Raw genomic sequence first — 27356 nt, forward strand, 5'->3', positions numbered from 1 at the left:
CAGCTGCCTGCAGGAGAGCTCGCTGGACGCGCTCATCAAAAGGTAGGATCTGACTACAGCGGGGTGTGTCTGTAGTCTGTTACCATGGAGACACACAGGTCTGTATAGAAGCTGGACACACAAAAGCAGGAGGTTTAAAGGAAGATGATTTTTAAAGTAGCTTCATTTCTCTTTTCTATATTCGATACATTGGAGCAATAAATAAAATATTTGTATTAGTTCTCCATGCCACAACTGCAGCATTTAAAGGGGTACTCCAGTGGAAAAATAAAAATTTCAAATCAACTGGTGCCACAAAGTTAAACAGATTTGTAAATGACTTCTATATGACAATCTTAATCCTTCCAGTACTTAGCTGCTGTATGCTCCACAGAAAGTTGTGTAGTTCTTTCCAGTCTGTCCACAGTGCTCTCTGCTGACACCTCTGTCCATGTCAGGAACTGTCCAGAGCAGGAGAGGTTTGGTATGGGGGATTTGCTCCTACTCTGGACAGTTCCTGACATGGACAGAGGTGTCAGCAGAGAGCACTGTGGTCAGACAGAAAAGGACTACACAACTTCCTCTGGAACATACAGCAGCTGATAAGTACTGGAAGAATAAAGATTTTTATATAGAAGTAATTTACAAATCTATAACTTTCTGGCACCAGTGGATTTGAACACTTTTTTTTTTTTTTTTTTCCTTCTCCGGAGTACCCCTTTTAACCTGTTCAGGACCCATGACGTATGCATACGTCATGGCGTTTTCCGGTCTCTGCCGCTCGCCGGGCAGAGATCGGAACTGGATGCCTGCTGAAATGCTTCAGCAGGCATCCAGGGCAAACGCCGAGGGGGGCCATGTAGGCCCCCCATGTCGGCGATCGCCGCAAATCGCAAGGGAAATCGCCCTTGCGATCTGCGGCGATACCGGGCTGATCGGGTCTCTGGGACCCGACCGCCCGGTAATTTCGCATGATCCCGGCTGTCACAGACAGCCAGGACCATGCTGGAGTATCGGAGAGAGGTAGCAAGCCGGCCACCTCCTCCGATCCCCTGCGATCTGTCGGTTAGTTAACCGACCAATCGCAGGAGGGGGGGCGGTTACTTCCTCCCGTCCTGCCCGGCCCCTGAAAGTCCGGAGAGGACGGGAGGAAGACCGGAGGACGCTGCGGGGGACGGGGGAGTGCTGGGGACCGGCCCCGGTACTTACCTCGTCCCTGAAGACCCGGATCCAGACGATGAAGACGGCGGCAGCGGCGACAGGTGAGTTGATCTTCAGCCGCGGTCGGGCCCTTTACAGCAATGCACGTCGCCGTAAAGCGACATGCATTGCTGTAATAGGACCCTGTAAACTACAACTCCCAGCATGCCCAGACAGCCCTTGGCGTCTGGGCATGCTGGGAGTTGCAGTTTTGCAACATCTGGAGGTCCACAGTTTGGAGACCACTGTGCCCTTCCAGATGTTGCAAAACTACACATCCTCAGCATGCCCTTACTGTCCAGGCATGCTGGGAGTTGTAGTTCTGTAACATCTGGCCCTTCAGATGTTGCAGAACTACAACTCCCAGCATGCCTGGACAGTTTTGGCATACTGGGAGTTGTAGTTTTGCAACATCTGGAAGGGCACAGATTGGGAACCACTGTATCAGTGGTCTGCAAACTGTAGTCCTCCAGATGTTGCAAAACTACAACTCCAAGCATGCTGGGAGTTGTAGTTCGGCAACATCTGGCTCTAAAGATGTTGCCGAACTACTACTCCCAGCATGCCTGAGAATGTTTGGGAGTTGTGGTTTTGCAACAGCTGGAGGCACACTGGTTGGGAAACATTGTTTCCTAATTCAGTGTTTCCCAACCCGTGTGCCTCCAGCTGTTGCAAAACCACAACTCCCAAACATTCTCAGGCATGCTGGGAGTAGTAGTTTTGCAACAGCTGGAGGCCCCCCCCCCCCCCCCCCCCCACACTCACATGGGCAGGGGGCTTACAGTGAGTATCAGGCTGCAAGTTTGCGATGCAGCAAATTTTGTGCGGCAGCTCAAACTCGCTGTAATCCCCCGCCCGTGTGACTGTACCCTAAAAACACTACACACCACTACACTAACACAAAATAAAATAAAAAGTAAAAAACACTACATATACACATACCCCTACACAGCCCCCCTCCCCTCCCCAATAAAAATGAAAAACGCCTGGTACGCCACGGTTTCCAAAATGGAGCCTCCAGCTGTTGCAAAACAACAACTCCCAGTATTGTCAGACAGCCGTTGACTGTCCAGGCATGCTGGGAGTTTTGCAACAGCTGGAGGCACCCTGTTTGGGAATCGCTGGCGTAGAATACCCCTATGTCCACCCCTATGCAAATCCCTAATTCAGGCCTCAAATGCGCATGGCGCTCTCTCACTTTTGAGCCCTGTCGTATTTCAAGGCAACAGTTTAGGGTCACATATGGGGTATCGCCGTACTCGGGAGAAATTGACTAACAAATCTTGGGGGTCTTTTTCTCCTTTCACCCCTTATGAAAAGGTGAAGTTGGGGTCTACACCAGCATGTTAGTGTAAAAAAATAAACTTTTTACACTAACATGCTGGTGTTGCCCTATACTTTTCATTTTGACAAGAGGTAAAAGGGAAAAAAGCGCCACAAAATTTGTAACACAATTTCTCCCGAGTACGGAGATACCCCATATGTGGGCGTAAAGTGTTCTGGGGGCGCACAACAAGGCCCAGAAGGGAGAGTGCGCCATGTACATTTGAGGTGATTTGCACAGGGGTGGCTGATTGTTACAGCGGTTTTGACAAACGCAAAAAAAACAAAACCCCACATGTGACCCCATTTCGGAAACTACACCCCTCACGGAATGTAATGAGGGGTGCAGTGAGAATTTACACCCCACAGGTGTCTGACAGATCTTTGGAACAGTGGGCTGTGCAAATTAAAAATGTTGTACAGCCCACTTATCCACAGATATGACAGACACCAGTGGGGGGTAAATGCTCATTTTATGCCTTGTTACGTTCCTCAAGGGGTCTAGTTTCCAAAATGGTATGCCATGTGGGGGTTATTTTGCTGTCCTGTCCATATGGGCTTCCTAAATGCGACATGCCCCCCGAGCAAAATTTGCTCTCAAAAAGCCAAATATGACTCCTTCTCTTCTGAGCATTGTAGTTCGCCCGTAGTGCACTTCAGGTCAACTTATGGGGTACCTCCATACTCAGAAGAGATGTGGTTACAAATTTTGGGGGGTATTTTCTGCTATTAACCCTTGCAAAAATGTGAAATTTGGGGGGAAACACACATTTTAGTGATTTTTTTTAATTTATTTTTTACGTATGCAAAAGTCGTGAAACCCCTGTGGGGTATTAAGGCTCACTTTATTTCTTGTTACGTTCCACAAGGGGTCTAGTTTCCAAAATGGTATGCCATGTGTTTTTTTTTTTGCTGTCCTGGCACCATAGGGGCTTCCTAAATGCGACATGCCCCCGAGCAAAATTTGCTCTCAAAAAGCCAAATATGACTCCTTCTCTTCTGAGCATTGTAGTTCACCCATAGTACACCTCAGGTCAACTTATGGGGTACCTTCATACTCAGAAGAGATGGGGTTACAATGTTTGGGGGGTATTTTCTGCTATTAACCCTTGCAAAAATGTGAAATTTGGGGGGAAACACACATTTTAGTGAAATTTTATTTTTATTTTTTTACATATGCAAAAGTCGTGAAACCCCTGTGGGGTATTAAGGCTCACTTTATTCCTTGTTACGTACCTCAAGGGGTCTAGTTTCCAAAATGGTATGCCATGTGGGGAATTTTTGCTGTTCTGGCACCATAGGGGCTTCCTAAATGCAACATGCCTCCCAAAAACCATTTAAAAAAAACGTACTCTCCAAAATCCCCTTGTCGCTCCTTCTCTTCTGAGCCCTCTACTGCGCCCACCGAACACTTTACATAGACATATGAGGTATGCGCTTACTCGAGAGAAATTGGGCTACAAATATAAGTATACATTTTCTCCTTTTTCCCCTTGTAAAAATTCAAAAATTGGGTCTACAAGAACATGCGAGTGTAAAAAATGGAGATTGTGAATTTTCTCCTTCACTTTGCTGTTATTCCTGTGAAACACCTAAAGGGTTAAAACGCGGACTGAATGTCATTTTGAATACTCTGGGGGGTGCAGTTTTTATAATGGGGTCATTTGTGGGGTATTTCTAATATGAAGACCCTTCAAATCCACTTCAAACCTGAACTGGTCCATGAAAAATTGTGAGTTTGGAAATTTTGTGAAAAATTGGAAAATTGCTGCTGAACTTTGAAGCCCTCTGGTGACTTCCAAAAGTAAAAACACGTAAATTTTATGATGCAAATATAAAGTAGACATATTGTATATGTGAATAAAAAAAAAAATTATTTGGAATATCCATTTTCCTTACAAGCAGAGAGCTTCAAAGTTAAAAAAATGCAAAATTTTCAAATTTTTCATAAAATGTTGGGATTTTTCACCAAGAAAGGATGCAAGATACCACAAAATTTTACCACTATGTTAAAGTAGAATATGTCACGAAAAAACAATCTCGGAATCAGAATGATAACTAAAAGCATTCCAGAGTTATTAATGTTTAAAGTGACAGTGGTCAGAATTGCAAAAAATGGCCGGGTCCTGAGGTGTAAAATGGCTGGGTCCTTAAAGGGTTAAAGATTCTGTGTGTATCAAAAATTATAAATAAATATATATATATGTGTGTATGTATGTATATACCTTCAAGACTTTCTTTCTCTAAATAGCTGCCAAAACCTGTCCAGAGGAAATGTTGCTGAGTTACCCATAGCAACCAATCAGATCGCTGCTTTCATTTTTCAGAGGCTTTTTCAAAAATGAAAGAATCTGATTGGTTGCTATGGGCAACTCAGCAACATTTCCTCTGGACAGGTTTTGATAAATCTCCCCCCCCCCCCCTATGTGTACTGTCTGCGGGCCGGTAAAACAGATAATGGTTCAGAACGTTACAGGTAGAGATGAGCGAACTTACAGTAAATTCGATTCGTCACGAACTTCTCGGCTCGGCAGTTGATGGCTTATCCTGCATAAATTAGTTCAGCCTTCAGGTGCTCCGGTGGGCTGGAAAAGGTGGATACAGTCCTAGGAAAGAGTCTCCTAGGACTGTATCCACCTTTTCCAGCCCACGGGAGCACCGGAAAGCTTAATTCATTTATGCAGGAAAAACATCAACTGCGGAGCCGAGAAGTTCGTGACGAATCGAATTTACTGTAAGTTCGCTCATCTCTAGTTACAGGCCCTTGTACTATCTGTCGGCTTTTCTAGAACAGTGTGGATATACCTTGTTACACACACACACAAAAAAATAGGAAAGGAAAACAGCGGCACTCCAAAAATATACAAAAAAGTAGTGGTAAGAAGGATTTGGATTTTCGGACCTGGTACAGCTGAGCACCCACCTTGGGACTATAAGTCTATTCTACAGTGCCGGCTCTCCCCCCCCCCCCCCCCCCTTTTTTTCTATTTGTTACACACACATATATATATATATATATCAAAGTGTAACAGCTAGAACATAAAAGGTTTTCCGCACTCACCGCTTAGTGTTGGACTCGAGGCTCCTAGTCGGAGACGCCGGCAGATCCGGACAGCTACAGGTGCATAGTGATCAGAAATGAGGCAATCACCGGCAATTTCGCGCCGTATGCGCTTCTTCCGGCCTCAGGCCGGAAGAAGCGCATACGGCGCGAAATTGCCGGTAATCGCCTCATTTCTGAGCGCTATGCACCTGTAGCTGTCCGGATCTGCCGGCGTCTCCGACTAGGAGCCTCGAGTCCAACACTAAGCGGTGAGTGCGGAAAACCTTTTATGTTCTTGCTGTTACACTTTGTCTCATATATCTATTTCATGTTCATTTCCAGCTCCTCCGCCGACTCTTTAATGATATGTGATTCCGTTTCTACATCGTTCCTCCTTCAGCTGAATTGTCTATTTAACCCCTGAAAGTCCGACACTAGCAGTGCCCTTCTACAGCTCCATTCACATATATATATAGTATATACCTGTATTTCCTGTAGGTCGTTCCATATTGATTGCTAGCTCCTCTTATAGGTTTCCTATAACTGTACTGATGGCGATCGTCTCCCGTGTTAACCCTTTAGCTTACTGAAGGGTCGAGACGGCGACTGTTTTACAGTTTACCAAGAAAAGTTCATCAGGGAAAGTATCCGGAAATTTCCATATTGCGAGGCTACGCTCCTCCAGCAACTGGTTCGAAGCATCGCCCCTGTGGAAGTGGTAAGGGGTATAAGTGCGGTATTAAAAAAAAATTCATACCATTATATATATATATAGCATAAAGACAGCATCGGGTAGAAGCCTCTGTGCCCGTGTTCAGCCAGGCGGCCAACCCAGGTGCAAATACAAAAGTCCAAGGAATCATTACATTTTTTGTATGGGATAAAATAAAAGACTCCAGCTATTACACAAGATCCGGAGCCTGTTTGGTGCTGTGATACCTTGGACTGGATATATATATATTTATTTATTTATTTATTATTTCTGGTGAACCAGTATGGTGCCTTAGCATAGTACATTTTTTTAAATTTTTTATATACAAATATATACATTTTATATATAAAATAATATATACATATATATGTGCACACAAGCATATATCAATCTATCCATAGATAGGTATATATATATATAATGTGTGTGTGTATATATATATATGTATGACTAAGGCCCTTTGACGGGCTGAAACGCGTCACCTGTGTCTACCCTGTCTTCGTACCTGGTGTACATGCTTGAATAAAGTTTTGGATTTTAACGGGAACGTGCGCTGGACATTTCTTCTTTATTTTGCCATTGCCAGCACAGGGTACGGTCCGTACCAGTCCGTGCACAGTAGGACGCAGGAGGTTGAGCTGAACACGGATTGCACAGCTATATATATGTGTGTGTGTATGTATATGTGTGTGTGTGTATATATATATATATATATATATATATATATATATATATATATACACACACACACATATATATATATATATATATATATATATATATATATATATACACATACATACACACACATATATATATATATATGTGTGTGTGTATGTATGTGTATATATATATATATATATATATATATATATATATATATATATATGTATATGTGTGTGTGTGTGTGTGTATATATGTGTGTGTGTGTGTGTGTGTGTATATATATATATATATATATATATATATATATATATATATATACAAGAGTTGGCGTGAGACAGCACCGGGGACCAACCTCCGTGCATGTGAAACACCCAGCCAGCCTGGTGTTAGTGTATACAAAGTCCAGGAATCACAGCACCAATAGGTCAAGGATCTTCATAAGCTGGTTACTTTATTCACCCCAAAAGTTTTGGGGGTGAATAAAGTAACCAGCTTATGAAGATCCTTGACCTATTGGTGCTGTGATTCCTGGACTTTGTATATATATATATATATATATATATATATATATATAATATTTGTATATATAAAATGTATTATGCTAAGGCTGGTTCACCAGAAACATGTCAGATCAGCTTGCTCAGAGATATATTAGCTCTCTATGGCAGTGTTTTTCAAATAGTGTATCTCCATCTGTTGGAAAACTACAACTTCCAGCATGCCCAAACAGCCAACAAATATGGGATATAAATAAAGGATATTCTTTCCTTTCTAGATTGTGTCTTCTGAGAAAGCTGGGTGACATCCAATATGGCTCCCATTAAAATGCTCCATTTTAATGGCAGCCATATTACCCAGTAATTACCCAGCTTTTCCTCTATGGTGTATCTGCTTAGCTATTCAAAGCTAGGCAGATACACCATACAGACTAAATGTTGTTTATTTATGTTTTTAATAATTTAGGTGCTAATATTTTTTATTTTTTATTTTTTAGGGTTCTGACCCCACCGCCTTCTCTGTGCTGACACAAGCCATTACCGGCCAGGTGGGCTTTGTGGATGCAGAGTTTTGCACCACGTGTGGAGAGAAAGGTGCAGATAAGCGGTGCTCTGTCTGCAAGCTGGTGAGTCTTTGTTTCACAAAGTAACATGGCCGTACGCTGGACATCCCCGCCCCGAGTGCTGGATGTAGGAGCTCAAAAATAAGACCTTACCATCGCTCTCTGTGAGCTGTCACAATGCCGGCTGTCCTGCTGAGGGGTGGAGTTTAAATGAACCTCAGGGGTGGAGTTTTGTGGGTTAATGATCCCCAGGGGTGAGTTCTTGTTGGTCATCGACCTTTTGAGGTTGAGCTTTTTCTGGGTAATGATCCTAAAGGATGGGGTTTTGCAGGATAACAATCCTCAGGGGCGGGGCATTGTGGGTTATTAATCAGAGTTTTGCTGGTTAATGATCCTTTAGGGGTGGAGTTTTATTGGTTAACAATCCCCAGGGGGTGGTGTTTTGCTGGCTGATAATTCTCAGAGGGGGAGTTTTCCTAGTTAATGCCCTCGTGTTGAAGCTATGCTAGTTAATGATCCTCAGAGGGTGGAGTATTTCTGGCTAAAGATGCTCACGGAGTGGCGTTTTGCTGGTTGTTGATCCTTAGAGTGGGATTTGGCCAGCTTAGAGTCTTCAGGAGGTGGGGCTTTTGCTGGCTACATTTGCTCAGGGGTGGATTTATACTGGCTAATGATGCTCAGGGGTGGAGTTTTGCTGGTTAATGATGCTCAGGGGGTGGAGTTTTGCTGGTTGATGCTCAGGGGGTGGGGTGTTGCTGGTTAATGATGCTCAGGGGTGGGGTGTTGCTGGTTAATAATGCTCAGGGGGTGGAGTTTTGCTGGTTAATGATTCTCAGGGGGTGGGGTGTTGCTGGTTAATGATGCTCAGGGGTTGGGGTTTTGCTGGTTTATGATGCTAAGGGGCACTAATAGTGATCTAAATAGTTTCCTAAATAGGAAATGGAACTTGATGTTTTAAAAGGTGCTGGTTAATGTGTAGAGGTGGTGTTTTGCTGGTTAATGTTTTTCAGGGCGTAGGGTCTTTCTGGGTATTGATCCTAAGGGGTGGAGTTCATCTGGATAATGATGCTCTGTGGTGGGGTTTTGCTTGATAATGATTAGTGGTGGAGTTTTGCTGCTTATTGATCCTCAGGGGTGGAGTATTGCTGGTTAATGATTCTCGGGTGAAGTTTTGCTGGTTAATGATGCTCAGGGGGTGGGGTTTTGCTGGTTAATGATGCATAGGGGGTGGACTTTTGCTGGTTATTGATCCTCGGGGGCAGAGTATTGTTGGTTGATGATTTTCGGAGATGCAGTGTTGCTGGTTGATGATCCCCAGAAGTAGATTTTTGCTGGTTAATGATCCTCAGGGGTGAGGTATTGTACAAGTCCCACCTCGGGCGTCCTCACCGATTTATAGGGATCCCAACCCTCATAGAATTGGGGGATTAGACTCTCTTGCATGCAGTACCCTCCATTGAACTCTTAGGGAGTTATAGGAAGAGTTTCTACACATCCCATAGACTCATTCACCTGATGGGTGGGAGACACAGTGGATATGCCATAAATGTTTAAGATGGGAATACCCCTTTAAGAACATACGACTTTCTTCCTTAAAAAAATGTTTTGTATAGTGCTGCCATCTACCTGTCTAATAATGCAACTACCGCATATATTGTAAAACAATGGACTGCAAAACCTCTTCTACTTTTGTGGAACTACAACTCCCAGCGTGCTATGACAGTGGCAGTGCTGGGGCCTACACATGGCAAAACTCTGACTGTCCTACGGTCGTCTTTCAGGTCATCTACTGTGGCCAGAACTGTCAGAAGCTTCACTGGTTCACCCACAAGAAAGTCTGTAAAATCCTGAAGGAAAAACGGGAGAAACAAGAGCTGGAGGCGGCCAAAGAGAAGAGGAGGCAGGAGAAGCTGGCCGAGAAAGGTGGGTGGGGAGTGGTCACATGACCTGGATGTATTTCATAGCTGCTTGCTGTCAGTGAATGGAGATATTGTGTTTAACACCCTACAGCAATGTTTTCCATGAGGGTGCCTCCAGCTAGTGCAAAACTACAACTCCGAGCATGCCCAGACAGCATTTTGGCTGTCGAGGCATCTGGGGAGTTGTAGTTTTGCACCAGCTGGAGGCACACTGATTGGAAAACACTGCCCTAGGGTGTTACAGCTAATATCTACATTTACTAACAGCAAGCAGCTATTGCAAAACTACAACTCCCAGCATGCCCAGACAGCCAAATGCTGTCCAGGCATGCTGGGAGTTGTAGTTTTGAACTAGCTGGAGGAACCCTTATGGGAAAAATTGCCCTAGAGTGTTCCCTTAATATCTCAATTTACTGAGAGCAAACAGCTATTGCAAAACGACAACTCCCAGCATGCCCGGTTGGAACACGCTGCACTAGAGGCTTAAAACATTAATACTTCCAACAGCTGAGGGTTTGTTACCGTTGTATCAGATCTAGACAACCCATTGTCAGCACTGACTCACTTTGTCTCATCATGTAGATGCCGCGTTCTGCATAGACCATGTCATCTGTAGGGTTAAACGGTCGGGAACAGAGATCGTTTAGCCCTAACCCCAGCCCCCCCCCCCCCCTTGAAATGTGGCGTAAAGTTTTTAGATGACTGTATTCCTTTAAATACTCTTTGATGTAGCAGGTTTGATTCAGCGCGCTCCCTCTTATCTCATTTTCTCTTTTTGGCGCAGCACTGCTCGCCATCTCCTGTAAATACGCGAATCTGATACTTATCTCGGTTTCCCCGCAACGACACGTAAGAACTAGATTGTGCGGCGGATGCTCAGCGGGAGACGTCTTTGTAGCTGCCGCTCAATAGCTGAGTATGGAGGACGATAGGATAGACTTCACTGTCCTCAATTACCCAGATACACTCCATATAATCCCGATCTCCATCGTTCTATAGAATGGAAGGAAACCTCTTCACCGAGCAGGTCCGGGGCTTATAGAAAGATTTTATAACAAGTCTATGGATGGAAAATTAATTCTGAACACTTGAAAAGTGGCGCGATCTGAGTACCTGTGCTAAATGCACTGACAATTCTAAGCTTCTAATACTGTTACCATGTACAATAATATAACTACTATAATACTGCCTCCTATATATAAGAATATAACTACTATAATACTGGCTCCTATATATAAGAATATAACTACTATAATACTGCTCCTATATACAAGAATATAACTACTATAATACTGCTGCTATATACAAGAATATAACTTCTATAATACTGCTCCTATATACAAGAATATAACTACTATAATACTGCTGCTATATACAAGACTATAACTACTATAATACTGCTGCTATATACAAGAATATAACTACTATAATACTGCTCCTATATACAAGAATATAACTACTATAATACTGCTCCTATATACAAGAATATAACTACTATAATACTGCCTCCTATATACAAGAATATAACTACTATAATACTGCTCCTATATACAAGAATATAACTACTATAATACTGCTCCTATATACAAGTATATAACTACTATAATACTGCTCCTATATACAAGAATATAACTACTATAATACTGCTCCCATATACAAGAATATAACTACTATAATACTGCTCCTATATACAAGAATATAACTACTATAATACTGCTCCTATATACAAGTATATAACTACTATAATACTGCTCCTATATACAAGAATATAACTACTATAATACTGCTCCTATATACAAGAATATAACTACTATAATACTGCTCCTATATACAAGAATATAACTACTATAATACTGTCCCCTATATACAAGAATATAACTACTATAATACTGCCCCTATATACAAGAATATAACTACTATAATACTGCTCCAATTTACAAGAATATAACTACTATAATACTGCTCCTATATACAAGAATATAACTACTATAATACTGCTCCTATATACAAGAATAGAACTACTATAATACTGCTCCTATATACAAGAATATAACTACTATAATACTGCCCCTATATACAAGAATATTACTACTATAATACTGCTCCTATATACAAGAATATAACTACTATAATACTGCTCCTATATACAAGAATATATCTACTATAATACTGCCTCCTATATACAAGAATATAACTACTATAATACTGCTCCTATATACAAGAATATAACTACTATAATACTGCCTCCTATATACAAGAATATAACTACTATAATACTGCCTCCTATATACAAGAATATAACTACTATAATACTGCCTCCTATATACAAGAATATAACTACTATAATACTGCCCCTATATACAAGAATATAACTACTATAATACTGCCCCTATATACAAGAATATAACTACTATAATACTGCTCCTATATACAAGAATATAACTACTATAATACTGCTCTTATATACAAGAATATAACTACTATAATACTGCCTCCTATATACAAGAATATAACTACTATAATATTGCCCCTATATAGAAGAATATAACTACTATAATACTGCTCCTATATACAAGAATATAACTACTATAATACTGCTCCTATATACAAGAATATAACTACTATAATAATGCCTCCTATATAGAAGAATATAACTACTATAATATTGCCCCCATATAGAAGAATATAACTACTATAATACCGCCCTCTATATACAAGAATATAACTACTATAATACTGCCTCCTATATACAAGAATATAACTACTATAATACTGCCTCCTATATACAAGAATATAACTACTATAATACTGCTCCTATATACAAGAATAGAACTACTGTAATACTGCTCCTATATACAAGAATAGAACTACTATAATACTGCTCCTATATACAAGAATAGAACTACTATAATACTGCTCTTATATACAAGAATATAACTACTATAACACTGCCTCCTATATACTAGAATATAACTACTATAATACTGCTCCTATATACAAGTATATAACTACTATAATACTGCTCCTATATACAAGAATATAACTGCTATAATACTGCTCCTATATACAAGAATATAACTACTATAATACTGCTCCTATATACAAGTATATAACTACTATAATACTGCTCCTATATACAAGAATATAACTACTATAATACTGTTCCGATGTACAAGAATATAACTACTATAATACTGCCTCCTATATACAAGAATATAACTACTATAATACTGCTCCTATATACAAGAATATAACTACTATAATACTGCTCCTATATACAAGTATATAACTACTATAATACTGCTCCTATATACAAGAATATAACTACTATAATACTGCTCCCATATACAAGAATATAACTACTATAATACTGCTCCTATATACAAGAATATAACTACTATAATACTGCTCCTATATACAAGTATATAACTACTATAATACTGCTCCTATATACAAGAATATAACTACTATAATACTGCTCCTATATACAAGAATATAACTACTATAATACTGCTCCTATATACAAGAATATAACTACTATAATACTGTCCCCTATATACAAGAATATAACTACTATAATACTGCCCCTATATACAAGAATATAACTACTATAATACTGCTCCTATTTACAAGAATATAACTACTATAATACTGCTCCTATATACAAGAATATAACTACTATAATACTGCTCCTATATACAAGAATAGAACTACTATAATACTGCTCCTATATACAAGAATATAACTACTATAATACTGCCCCTATATACAAGAATATTACTACTATAATACTGCTCCTATATACAAGAATATAACTACTATAATACTGCTCCTATATACAAGAATATATCTACTATAATACTGCCTCCTATATACAAGAATATAACTACTATAATACTGCTCCTATATACAAGAATATAACTACTATAATACTGCCTCCTATATACAAGAATATAACTACTATAATACTGCCTCCTATATACAAGAATATAACTACTATAATACTGCCTCCTATATACAAGAATATAACTACTATAATACTGCCCCTATATACAAGAATATAACTACTATAATACTGCCCCTATATACAAGAATATAACTACTATAATACTGCTCCTATATACAAGAATATAACTACTATAATACTGCTCTTATATACAAGAATATAACTACTATAATACTGCCTCCTATATACAAGAATATAACTACTATAATATTGCCCCTATATAGAAGAATATAACTACTATAATACTGCTCCTATATACAAGAATATAACTACTATAATACTGCTCCTATATACAAGAATATAACTACTATAATACTGCTCCTATATACAAGAATATAACTACTATAATACTGTCCCCTATATACAAGAATATAACTACTATAATACTGCTCCTATATACAAGAATATAACTACTATAATACTGCTCCTATATACAAGAATATAACTACTATAATACTGCTCCTATATACAAGAATATAACTACTATAATACTGTCCCCTATATACAAGAATATAACTACTATAATACTGCCCCTATATACAAGAATATAACTACTATAATACTGCTCCTATTTACAAGAATATAACTACTATAATACTGCTCCTATATACAAGAATATAACTACTATAATACTGCTCCTATATACAAGAATAGAACTACTATAATACTGCTCCTATATACAAGAATATAACTACTATAATACTGCCCCTATATACAAGAATATTACTACTATAATACTGCTCCTATATACAAGAATATAACTACTATAATACTGCTCCTATATACAAGAATATAACTACTATAATACTGCCTCCTATATACAAGAATATAACTACTATAATACTGCCTCCTATATACAAGAATATAACTACTATAATACTGCCTCCTATATACAAGAATATAACTACTATAATACTGCCCCTATATACAAGAATATAACTACTATAATACTGCTCCTATATACAAGAATATAACTACTATAATACTGCCCCTATATACAAGAATATAACTACTATAATACTGCTCCTATATACAAGAATATAACTACTATAATACTGCTCTTATATACAAGAATATAACTACTATAATACTGCCTCCTATATACAAGAATATAACTACTATAATATTGCCCCTATATAGAAGAATATAACTACTATAATACTGCTCCTATATACAAGAATATAACTACTATAATACTGCTCCTATATACAAGAATATAACTACTATAATAATGCCTCCTATATAGAAGAATATAACTACTATAATATTGCCCCCATATAGAAGAATATAACTACTATAATACCGCCCTCTATATACAAGAATATAACTACTATAATACTGCCTCCTATATACAAGAATATAACTACTATAATACTGCCTCCTATATACAAGAATATAACTACTATAATACTGCTCCTATATACAAGAATAGAACTACTGTAATAATGCTCCAATATACAAGAATAGAACTACTATAATACTGCTCCTATATACAAGAATAGAACTACTATAATACTGCTCTTATATACAAGAATATAACTACTATAATACTGCCTCCTATATACTAGAATATAACTACTATAATACTGCTCCTATATACAAGTATATAACTACTATAATACTGCTCCTATATACAAGAATATAACTGCTATAATACTGCTCCTATATACAAGAATATAACTACTATAATACTGCTCCTATATACAAGTATATAACTACTATAATACTGCTCCTATATACAAGAATATAACTGCTATAATACTTCTCCTATATACAAGAATATAACTACTATAATACTGCTCCTATATAAAAGTATATAACTACTATAATACTGCTCCTATATACAAGAATATAACTGCTATAATACTGCTCCTATATACAAGAATATAACTGCTATAATACTGCTCCTATATACAAGAATATAACTACTATAATACTGCTCCTATATACAAGAATATAACTACTATAATACTGCTCCTATATACAAGAATATAACTACTATAATACTGCTCCTATATACAAGAATATAACTACTATAATACTGCCTCCTATATACAAGAATATATCTACTATAATACTGCTCCTATATACAAGAATATACAAATACTATAATACTGCTCCTATATACAAGAATATATCTACTATAATACTGCTCCTATATACAAGAATATACAAATACTATAATACTGCTCCTATATACAAGAATATATCTACTATAATACTGCTCCTATATACAAGAATATATCTACTATAATACTCTCCCCCTATGTAGAAGACTATAGCTATTGTGATATTGCTGCTGTTCTCATTGCACCCACAAGGTGGCGCTGTGTAGTTGCTCTGCATAGAATTTTACACTTTATAAGAGACAACACTATATAATGGTATTATTTCCCTCCAGAGCATACGTCTGCTGAGTCCAGTGCGGTGCAGGAAAAGAAGGATGAAGGTGACGATGAAGTTTCCAAAAAAGAAGAGGAGAAAGAGCTGGAGGATCCGGCGGAGGAGACTGAGACCTCTGCACCATCTGAAGAGACCTCCCCCGATCCAGGCCAGGTGACCCCACAGGACGGGGCAGGACAATGATCTGATCACTGCTGTCCTATGACGCGGTGCGATAAGGTGTGCTATCTGCTTCCTGTTGCTGACGAACTACAAGTCCCAGCTTGGTGGTAGTTCTTCAAATGGGAGGAGAGGCAGATTCCAGTATGAGGTCATCTGTGTGCAGAAGCGGGAGCCCCCAACATCCCATCCCAACCCCCTAACACCATCAGAAACATCTGCGCCCATCGACCACGTGACCAATACGGGATGGTGTTCTGTACGTGTTCCACACAGTTTTTTGGGATGTTTGAGTTTGTTTTATCAGTGTCTGGGAAAGCTGGGTGATGATCAATATGGTTGCCGTTACAGTGCAAAAATAATTCTTCTTCAGCTTCCTAGATTTCTGAATTGCAGCCCTGCCTTATTATGCAGCAATATGGATGGATTTGTCATTCAGGAATCTGGTTAAGCTGGGTGTCATTCTGTGCTGCGCCCACTACATTGCCAGTCACCCAACTTTCCCAGAGACTGAAGTATAAAAACTGATAAACAGAATTGGATTTTTGTTTCTGAATTCACATGGTGCAGATTTGTGGGGAGAAACTGTATTTTTTCATCTATAATATCTCAATTCAGATGAGTAAAATTCTGTGACCAATCTGTGTGAACTCTACTCTAAAAAGCTGTGTCAACTGGGACCGATATGATGGCGACGTCAGCTCCCTCATTGGTAAGCGCTCACCTAGACTCCTGAATGGCAGTTAGTTAGTCAGCAGTATGGTTAGCAGGAATGTATTGCCGCATAAACCCGTCAGATATGCCATTCAGAAATCTGGAAAAGCTGGGTCACACTCCATGTAGTAGCTGTAATGGCACACACATTAAAGGACTTTAAGTTTTAATTTTTCTGCCCATATCAGGCACACTCACCATCACTATTCCTTCAGTGTCATCTATTTTATTCCAGCACAGCTGCATCCATACAGTTCATTACTGTAACTGGGTCATGTGTTCATCAGCCAGACACTCAAAAAATCAGTGTTTCAGAGGGAAGGGTCAGTCCTGGATCAGCTGACTTTATCTGAACTATTGGATAACAGCCTCCTGGTAACTCCCAGAAACCTCCCCTTTAGCTCTATCTGTATACTGCTGCAGCTATCTCTATGGGATCAGTATATATAGTAGTTATACACCTCCCCTCCAGCTCTATCTGTATACTGCTGCTATCTCTATGGGATCAGGATATATTGTAGTTATACACCTCCCCTCCAGCTCTATCTGTAAACTGCGGCTGTCTCTATGGGATCAGGATATATAGTAGTTATACCCCTCCTCTCCAGCTCTATCTGTATACTGCTACTATCTCTATGTGATCAGAATATATAGTAGTTATACCCCTCCTCTCCAGCTCTATCTGTATACTGCTGTTATCTCTATGGGATCAGGATATATAGTAGTTATACACCTCCCCTCCAGCTCTATCTGTATACTGTTGCTATCTCTATGGGATCAGGATATAGTGTAGTTATACACCTCCCCTCCAGCTCTATCTGTATACTGCTGCTATCTTTATGGGATCAGGATATATAGTAATTATATACCTCCCCTTTAGCTCTATCTGTATACTGCTGCTATGGAATCAGGATATATAGTAGTTATACACATCCCCTCCAGCTCTATCTGTATACTGCTGCTTTCTCTATGAGATCAGTATATATAGTAGTTATACACCTCCCCTTTAGCTCTATCTGTATACTGCTGCTATCTCTATAGGATCAGAATGTATAGCAGTTATACACCTTCCCTTGGTCTGTGTTCACACATTGCATTTTTGTTAGTTTTTTTTTTTTTGCCATGGTTTACCTGCTGCAAAATTTGTGCTATTTACTGCATTCGCGAAAATTACTGTAAAAATGTGGCATTTGTACAGCAATTTTTTGAAAATCACAGCAAAGAACATGGCGAAAGTGCAGTGAAAACATGTAAAAAATTATGCAAAAAATACGACATGTGAACACAGCCGGAAGACTTTAAATCTATCTAAAACACCTCATTATAGTTCAGATCCCAATATTATTCTATAAAACGCACTGACCCCAACCCACTTAGGAGTCTCAGCAGTTTAGGCTTCTAGTTGCTGCAGCCTAGTCAGGTCATTGGTCTCATTAGGTGAACTGCAGTTATCAGACTCCACTCCCTCTCTGCAAAGCCAAATGATTCATGGGAAGTGTAGGCAACATTAGGAAATCATTTCCGTTATGAATTTTAATTAAATATGATTGAAAACCCGCAGGCCTGCTACATCAGCTAAAACAGGTAAACACAACGCATACACGAGCCTGTGCTGCACATACATAAATATAAAAAAACAAAAACATAATTTCCATAGTACTTCTTTAGTAATCACCCAACTTTCCCAGAAACAGATGCTCTACTACCATCCTCCTGTATTAAGGGAGTACTCCTCCTGTATTAAGGGAGTACTCCGGTGAAAATGAACTTATCCCATATGCACAGGATAGAGGATAAGTAGCTGACCGCTGGGGGTCTGAACACTGGGGGCCCCCACGATAACCAGGATGGGACCCCTGCGGTCTCAGTGAGGAGTGCGTGTCGTCTGTCATTTCTATGGGAGCGCCGATGATGCCCGAGAGCTGCACTCAGGTCTTTCGATGCTCCCATAGGAATAAATGGAGCATGTGCTGCGGCACACGCTCCTCACTGAGTGCTGGGTCCCGTCCTAGTGATCGTGGGGGTCCGACTGCTGGGGCCAGCGACTTATCCTCTATCCTGTGGGGATAAGTTTTATTTTAGCGGGAGATCTCCTTTTAAGTGTCAGCCTCAGATAACAAAGGGGTTAAAGGGGTACTCCGGCCCTGAGACATCTTATCCCCTATCCAAAGGATAGGGGATAAGATGTCTCAGGGCCGGAGTACCCCTTTAAAGGGGTACTCCGGTGGAAAACTTTTTTTTTTTTAAATCAACTGGTGCCAGAAAGTCAAACAGATTTGTAAATTATTTCTATAAAAAAAAAATCTTAATCCTTCCAGTACTTATTAGCTGCTGAATACTACAGAGGAAATTCTTTGCTTTTTAAACACAGAGCTCTCTGCTTACATCATGACCACAGAGCCGTCTGCTGACATCACGAGCACAGTGCTCTCTGCTGACATCTCTGTTCATTTTAGGAACTGTCCAAAGCAGCATATGTTTGCTATGGGGATTTTCTCCTACTCTGGACAGTTCCTAAAATGGACAGAGATGTCAGCAGAGAGCACTGTGCTCGTGATTCAGCAGAGAGATCTGTGTTCCAAAAAGAAAATAATTTTCCTCTGTAGTATTCAGCAGCTAATAAGTACTGGAAGGATTAAGATTTTTTTTTTTATAGAAATTAATTTACAAATCTGTTTAAAACTTTCTGCCACCAGTTCATTTAAAAAAAAATAGTTTTCCACCGGAGTACCCCTTTAATTACAGCTGCCCATAGAAGTCTATGGAGAAAGGCAGCAAACCAGAAGGATAGGAAGGAAACATGCCAGAGCAGAACCTGGAAAACAAGTGTTGGACTATAGAAGAGAGGCCCTTGGATATCCAGATATGGATGACATCATCAAGAAGAAAGCCAAGTAGAAGCATAACCGCGGATCAGACCTAACAAGAATTAAAGGGGTACTCTGATGTCAGGGATTTTTTTATTTTTATTGGTGCAGAAGTATAGATTTAGAGGGTTAATCTTGTTTCCCTTAGCCACAACAGCAGCACAATTATGGGGTGCAGACAGAAAAAATAGCAGACAGAAAGAAAAAAAAAATCGTACATCCCCAGCAAGTATATATATATATATATATATATATATATATATATATATATATATATATACCAGCTATACACAAAGGACATGGAGTCATTCATCAAATTATAATAGAATGGAATGGTAAGCTTGTGCTGCTGTTGGGACTTAGGGAAACAAGAAATGCATTCTTAAATCTATATAATGAGGAAAAGCGGGGTGGCACCACCAAATAGGTACAAGATTGCAACCCAGTATCGGTAAATTTTACCTAGTGAGTGGGGGAGAGCTGGGAAAAAAGACAATAGGGATGCACATCAAATATAGAAAAAAGCATTTGTATATTAGAGCAAAAAAAAAGAAACTTTGATGGCACTCACCAATTAAAACATAGACTTTATTTCTTCATATTAAAAGATGCTGGCTCGTGGCTGGACAGGATCAAAAACCGCAGCTGCACGGAACAATGGCGACAAGCTTGTTTTGAGGTAACGGATTACCGCGAAACAAGCCTGTTGCCATTGTTCCGTGCAGCTACAACTGCTGCGTTTTTTGTTCCTGTCCAGCCACGAGCCAGCATCTTTTAATATGAAGAAAGAAAGTCTATGTTTTAATAGGTGAGTGCCATCAAAGTTTCTATTTTTGCTCTATTCTTAAACTATGCTTCCCTATTGTCCAACAGCAGCACAATGATGGGGAGTTAGCAAGTATCACCCCCATAGGGATGGCCTACTTGCTTGGCAGAACTTAGGACAGACTTAGTGAAGGCTGTCAAAGTGTAAAATATGGACTCTAGCCTAGAATCTTGTTTCGCGGAAACCCGCTTCCTCCGGCCTCCAGAGGAGGCTGGAGGAAGCGGGTTATCGCAAAACAAGCCTGTTGCCATTGTTCTGTGCAGCTACGGCTGCTGTGGTTTTTGTTCCTGTCCAGCCACGAGCCATCATCTGTTAATATGAAGAAAGTCTATGTTTTAATAGGTGAGTGCCATCAAAGTTTCTATTTTTGCTCTATTCTTAAATCTATGCTTCCCTATTGTCCAACAGCAGCACAATGATGGGGAGTTAGCAAGTATCACCCCCATAGGGAGGGCCTACTTGCTTGGCAGAACTTAGGACAGACTTAGTGAAGGATGTCAAAGTGTAAAAAATGGACTCTAGCCTATGTTTTAAAAAGGTTAAAGGGGTACTCAGGTACCGACCTGACAGATCTGTTCGATGGGGACTGAACTCCTTTCAGCCCAGAAGGTAGATGTGTCACCTGACAAATTCAAGAGGAGAAATACCTGCACTCATTTATGCAGTCTGAGATCCATCTAGAGCAGTGGTCTCAAACTGTGACCCTCCAGATGTTGCAAAACTTCAACTCCCAGCATGACCGGACAGATAAAGGCTCTGTCTCCGTCACAATCCCTCTCTAAAAGCAGAGCCCCCACCCTCCTGAGAGAGACAGACCATGGTTTCTTTTTATTGAGTTTTACAGTAGATTTTACATTGTGCAATAAAATAATACATAGTAGAATGAGTATTAAAGGAGTACTATGGCGCTTTTTTTTATTAACCCTCCTTGGCCCAGGCTGCAAAATGAAACAAAACAAACTTTAACTCACCTGCTTACGTTCCCCCGTTGCTCCGATTTCGGTGTCCCGTTCTCCGATCCCTGTCTTCTTCCGCTTCCTGCGGGTCGGTGAGTCACGCTGCTCTCAGCGTATCACCGGCCGCAGCGATGTCCCGCTGCGGCTGGGGATACGCTGAGAGCAGCGTGACTCGCCGACCCGCAGGAAGCGGAAGAAGACAGGGATCGGAGAACGGGACACAGACATCGGAGCAACGGGGGAACGTAAGCAGGTGAGTTAAAGTTTTTGTTTCATTTTGCAGCCTGGGCCAAGGAGGGTTAATAAAAAGAAAAAACGCCATAGTACTCCTTTAATGGTAAATGATGAATAATGTGATGAGTTCCAGAAGAAACTATGGTGTAGAATGTCTTACACAACTGAGTAAAGATAAAATAAAAAAAAACATAAATAAAATTCTATCCTAATAGAGTATATCAGCATAGCCATAAATAATAACAAAATAACTATAACAAGTTATAACAATCGCATTTATTAGCAATCGTTTGATAAAATCTTGCTCATTTGGTTAGAATTTTCATATATATTATCACCAATAGTTAATACACATTGAGGATTTTTTGGCTCAAATAAAGGTTCTTACCCATGTAGTTATAGGTAAGATAATGTCTAGGATATTGGGATAGATTAAAGTGATGACAAAAATGTTTAATATTTAATTACAGACCATGTGGTTTCTGCCCTGCACTGATGAGTCATGCTCCCTTTAATGCTGGATGCAGCCTCAGCCAATCAGACACTGAATCTGCTTCACTCTCTAAGAGCAGTAGGGTGGGGGCTGCTCTTAGAGAGTGAGCTGGCTGGCTGAGCAGGGCTGCAGTGATTCCTAGGAGATGTAGGCAAAGGGAGGGAAGGATGAAAACGAATATAAAGCAGCCAGAATAGACAACAGAGGCCACAGGAGCCATGTATATCAAGCAGGATGGTTTACAGGGAACATATCCAGGTAGTGTGGTGGCTTTGGAGCTTTTTTATATATATATATATATATATATATATATATATATATATATCTCAACAGAAGAAGAAGGTCCGACACGTTAGGTGGTGGATAAAATAAGCTTTCATTTATTCACAAATCTTGACACGCTTCACATACAGAAAAGGTCTGACGCGTTTCACCTACGTTGAGGCTTAATCGTAGAGTCTACAATTAAGCCTCAACGTAGGTGAAACGCGTCAGACCTTTTCTGTATGTGAATCGTGTCAAGATTTGTGAATAAAAGAAAGCTTATTTTATCCACCACCTAACGTGCCGGACCTTCCTCTTTTGTTGATTGGACTTTTGGCCGAGGGCGGTACCGGCCGGTCCCGGGCACAGGTGAGCAATCTGGATGTTCAGTGAGAGCGGTCTCCACAGTCTCCATTATTTATTTATATATATACATACATACATACATACATACATACATACATCCATCCATCCATCTCTGGAGTACCAAACTGTTCCGAACGCGGGAGCTTGTGACATCATAGCCCCACCCCCTCATGATGTAATGCCCCGCCCCCTCAATGCAAGTCTATGGGAGGGGGCGTGACACGCCCCCTCCCATAGACTTGCATTGAGGGGGCGGGGCTATGACGTCACGAGCTGCCGACTCCAGCGTTCGGAACAGTTTATTCCAAACGCTGAGTACCCCCCTTAAAGGCCATAGGTGCTTGAGCTGTTGACATTGAGGCCTCTCCCTGATCCATGTCTTCAGCACTTATGGCTTTAATAAGCTTATCCACCTTCTCCATTGGGAAAAACGAATTTGTTGTTGAATCCTCCTCGTCTGACGATGATGAATTTACTTCATCTATCAGACTGAGATCTTCTGAGTGAGACCTTAGAGGTGAGGAGTAGCTACGTCTGGCCCTCTTCCTGACATGGGCCCCCACACACTCCTTCATGTCTTCCATAGACTGCGGGATGAAGTTCTGTGATGGCCTCCATGACAGGACGGGTCACATCCTCTGGAGCTTTGGGTCTACAGGCGTGACAGAGCGCGTAATCATTACCGTCAGGCAGCGGGGTCCCGCATTGCCTACAGGTCAAGTTCTTACTTTAAGAAGAAGACTTATGACCACCTGAGATGCCGCCAAAATCTAGGGATGACATCTGGAAAAAGCCAGAACTAGAGATGAGTGAACTTACAGTAAATTTGATTCGTCACGAACTTCTCGGCTCGGCAGTTGATGACTTTTCCTGCATAAATTAGTTCAGCTTTCAGGTGCTCCCGTGGGCTGGAAAAGGTGGATACAGTCCTAGGAAAGAGTCTCCTAGGACTGTATCCACCTTTTCCAGCCCACGGGAGCACCGGAAAGCTGAACTAATTTATGCAGGAAAAGTCATCAACTGCTGAGCCGAGAAGTTCGTGACGAATCGAATTTACTGTAAGTTCGCTCATCTCTAGCCATAACCATTAGGGATATTAGAAAGTTATATACACTGCTCAAAAAACATAAACGGAACACAAACAACACAATGTGACTCCAAGTCACTGACACTTGTGTGAAATCCCACTGTCCACTCAGGAAGAACACTGATTGACAATCAATTTCACATGGAACAGACAACAGGTGGAAATTATAGGCAATTAGCAAGACACCCCCAATAAAGGAGTGGTTCTGCAAGTGGTGACCACAGACCACTTCTCAGTTCCTATGCTTCCTGGCTGAGGTTTTGATCACTTTTGAATGCTGGCGGTGCTTTCACTCTAGTGGTAGCACGAGACGGAGTCTACAACCCACAAAAGTGGCTCAGGTAGTGCAGCTCATCCAGGATGGCACATCAATGCGAACTGTGGCAAGAAGGCTGTGTCTGTCAGCGTAGTGTCCAGAGCATGGAGGTTCTACCAGGAGACAGGCCAGTACATCAGGAGACGTGGAGGAGACCATAGGAGGGCAACAACCCAGCAGCAGGACTGCTACCTCCACCTTTGTGCAAGGAGGAGCAGGAGGAGCACTGCCAGAGCCCTGCAAAATGACCTCCAGCAGGCCACAAATGTGCATGGGTCCACTCAAATGGTCAGAAACAGACTCCATGAGGGTGGTATGAGGGCCCGACATCCACAGGTGGGGGTTGTGCTTACAGCCCAACACCGTGCAGGACGTTTGGCATTTGAGCACGTGTGACAGACTGACATGACAGAGTCTGGAGACGCTGTGAAGAACGTTCTGCTGCCTGCAACATCCTCCAGCTTGACTGGTTTGGCGGTGGGTCAGTAATGGTGGGGGGGTGGCATTTCTTTGGAGGCCGCACAGCCCTCCATGTGCTTGCCAGAGGTAGCCTGACTGCCATTAGGTACCAAGATGAGATCCTCAGACCCCTTGTGAGACCATATGCTGGTGCAGTTGTCCCTGGGTTCCTCCTAATACAAGACAATGCTAGACCTCATGTGGCTGGAGTGTGTCAGCAGTTCCTACAAGAGGAAGGTATTGATGCTATAGACCGGTCGCCCGTTCCCCTGAATCCGATTGAGCACATCTGGGACGTCTCGCTCCATCCACCACAGACTGTCCAGGAGTTGGCAGATGCTTTAGTCCAGGTCTGGGAGGACATCCCTCAGGAGACCATCCTCCACCTCATCAGGATCATGCCCAGGCGTTGTAGGGAGGTCATACGGGCACGTGGAGGCCACACACACTACTGAGCCTCATTGGGACTTGTATTAAGGACATTACATAAAGTTGGATCAGCCTGTAGTGGGGTTTTCCACTGTGATGTTGAGTGTGACTCCATATCCAGACCTCCAGGGGTTGATACATTTGATTTCCATTGGTCATTTTTGGTGATTTTGTTGTCAGCGAATTCAACTATGTAAAGAGGAAAGTATTTCATACGATTAGTTCATTCATTTAGATCTAGGATGTGTTATCGCAGGGTTCACTTTATTATTTTGAGCAGTGTATATTGAGGTGATAGTTTTCTGATTTTGGAATACCCCTTTAAAGGGGTTATATGGCCAAATACATCTCATCCCCTATGCAAAGGATAGGGGATAAGATGTCTGATTGCAGGGGTCCTGCCTCTGGGACCCCCCGCAATCTCCGTGCAGCACCCGCATTCTATGTGGGGCTGCATCTCCAGTTTAGGAAAGCTATTTGTTTCCAGGACTGGGGATGTGACGTCACGCCACGCCCCCTCAATTCATGTCTATGGGAGAGGGCGTGACAGCTAGCAAAGCTCAAGAGGTTTATTAAAGACAAGCTAATAAGAAGAAAAGACCAGCCTTCTAGTGGTGAGCGCTGAGCATAAGCTTAAAGGGGTACTCCGGTACAACTGGTGCCAGAAAGTTAAAAAGATTTGTAAATTACTTCTATATAAAAATCTTAATCCTTCCAGTACTTATCAGCTGCTGTATGCTCCACAGGAAGTTGTGTAGTTTTTTCCAGTCTGACCACAGTGCTCTCTGCTGACACCTCTGTCCATGTCAGGGACTGTCCAGAGCAGGAGCAAATCCCCATAGCAAACATCTCCTACTCTGGACAGTTCCTGACATGGACAGAGGTGTCAGCAGAGAGCACTGGGGTCAGACTGGAAAGAACTACACAACTTCCTCTGGAGCATTCAGCAGCTGATAAGTACTTGAAGGATTAAGATTTTTATATAGAAATAATTTACAAATCTGTAGAACTTTCTGGCGCCAGTTGATTTGGAAACTTTATTTTTTCCACCAGAGTACCCCTATAACACAAGGTGGGACCTCCAGCTGTAATCTATGGTGCCATATAGCACCTCCAAAGGAGTAATGAAGCATTACAGGGTCTGCATTGAAATGTGCTGTACATGAAATGGTATATGTCACCATCCTGGTTGGGAAACACCACTGTAGAGTCATGTGCCTTCAGTGCATAGTGCTGAGTATTGTGCTGGACATTTCTGCTCCCTTTGGCTGCTGGGCAGATCTGAGCACCCTATAGCGTTCAGTGCACAGAGATGAGGTGGGGTGGGGGAGGCAGGGGCTGAGTGCGGTCTCAGCCAATTACCGTCCATCACACAATGAACTTCTCTAGGCTGTGTGTTCAGAGTAGTATAGATGAGTGAGGGAGGAAGTTCTCCCCTGTATGGCTTCAGATGATGTCACACCTGCTGGGTAACGCCCCTTCCCAGTCTGTGAATCTGACTGAGCAGACCATACAGAGCAATATCAAGGTAGCAAAATAAAAAATAATAAAAATAAAGGCAGGGGGTGCTTTATCATGATGGGGGGGGGGGGGGCGAACTGGGAGAATATATATATATTTTTTTAAAGGGGTATTCCAAAAATGTTTTATTTGACTATGCTACAGAGGTTGAAAAGTTAGTCTAGTTCATAATATAGTGTCTGTACCTGTGTTTGATGGATGGTCTTGCAGTCCTGGAATCTTTGCCCCAATGTTTATTTTAAACAGCATACAAAATGAGTGTCGTCTCAGCTTTTCCCAGGTTGCAGTGTGGCCAGAGGCATTACATCACTAGTCAGGTGTTCAAAGGGAGCCTGTCTGCTTCAATGGGTGGAG

General features: G+C 41.0%; 2 protein-coding genes across 11 annotated transcripts in view; one reads left to right on the top strand and one right to left on the bottom strand.

The window, feature by feature from the left end:
* ANKMY2 (ankyrin repeat and MYND domain containing 2) overlaps positions 1 to 17772 on the top strand; it is a 36789-nt gene extending 19017 nt beyond the window's left edge. Inside the window, exons 6-10 of the mRNA XM_056518882.1 lie at positions 1 to 42; positions 6128 to 6263; positions 7918 to 8046; positions 9765 to 9906; positions 16310 to 17772. The exon at positions 1 to 42 is cut by the window's left edge and continues 167 nt beyond it. Coding sequence (XP_056374857.1) covers positions 1 to 42; positions 6128 to 6263; positions 7918 to 8046; positions 9765 to 9906; positions 16310 to 16494 — 634 coding nt within the window. The 3' untranslated portion in view covers positions 16495 to 17772. The remainder of the gene's footprint in view (positions 43 to 6127; positions 6264 to 7917; positions 8047 to 9764; positions 9907 to 16309) is intronic.
* The window catches only part of LRRC72 (leucine rich repeat containing 72), a 100467-nt gene that overhangs the window by 11198 nt on the left and 61913 nt on the right, over positions 1 to 27356 (bottom strand). Inside the window, exon 10 of one of the 10 annotated variants that reach the window (XM_056518886.1) lies at positions 6137 to 6252. The exons of the other annotated variants lie outside the window; for them this stretch is intronic. The gene's annotated coding sequence lies outside the window, so the exon portion shown is untranslated. Of the gene's footprint in view, positions 1 to 6136; positions 6253 to 27356 lie in introns of those variants that run through there. 10 annotated transcript variants of the gene reach the window in all.

This window comes from Hyla sarda, chromosome 5 (genome assembly GCF_029499605.1).
Source record: "Hyla sarda isolate aHylSar1 chromosome 5, aHylSar1.hap1, whole genome shotgun sequence".
In the NCBI taxonomy this organism is placed as follows: Eukaryota; Metazoa; Chordata; class Amphibia; order Anura; family Hylidae; genus Hyla; species Hyla sarda.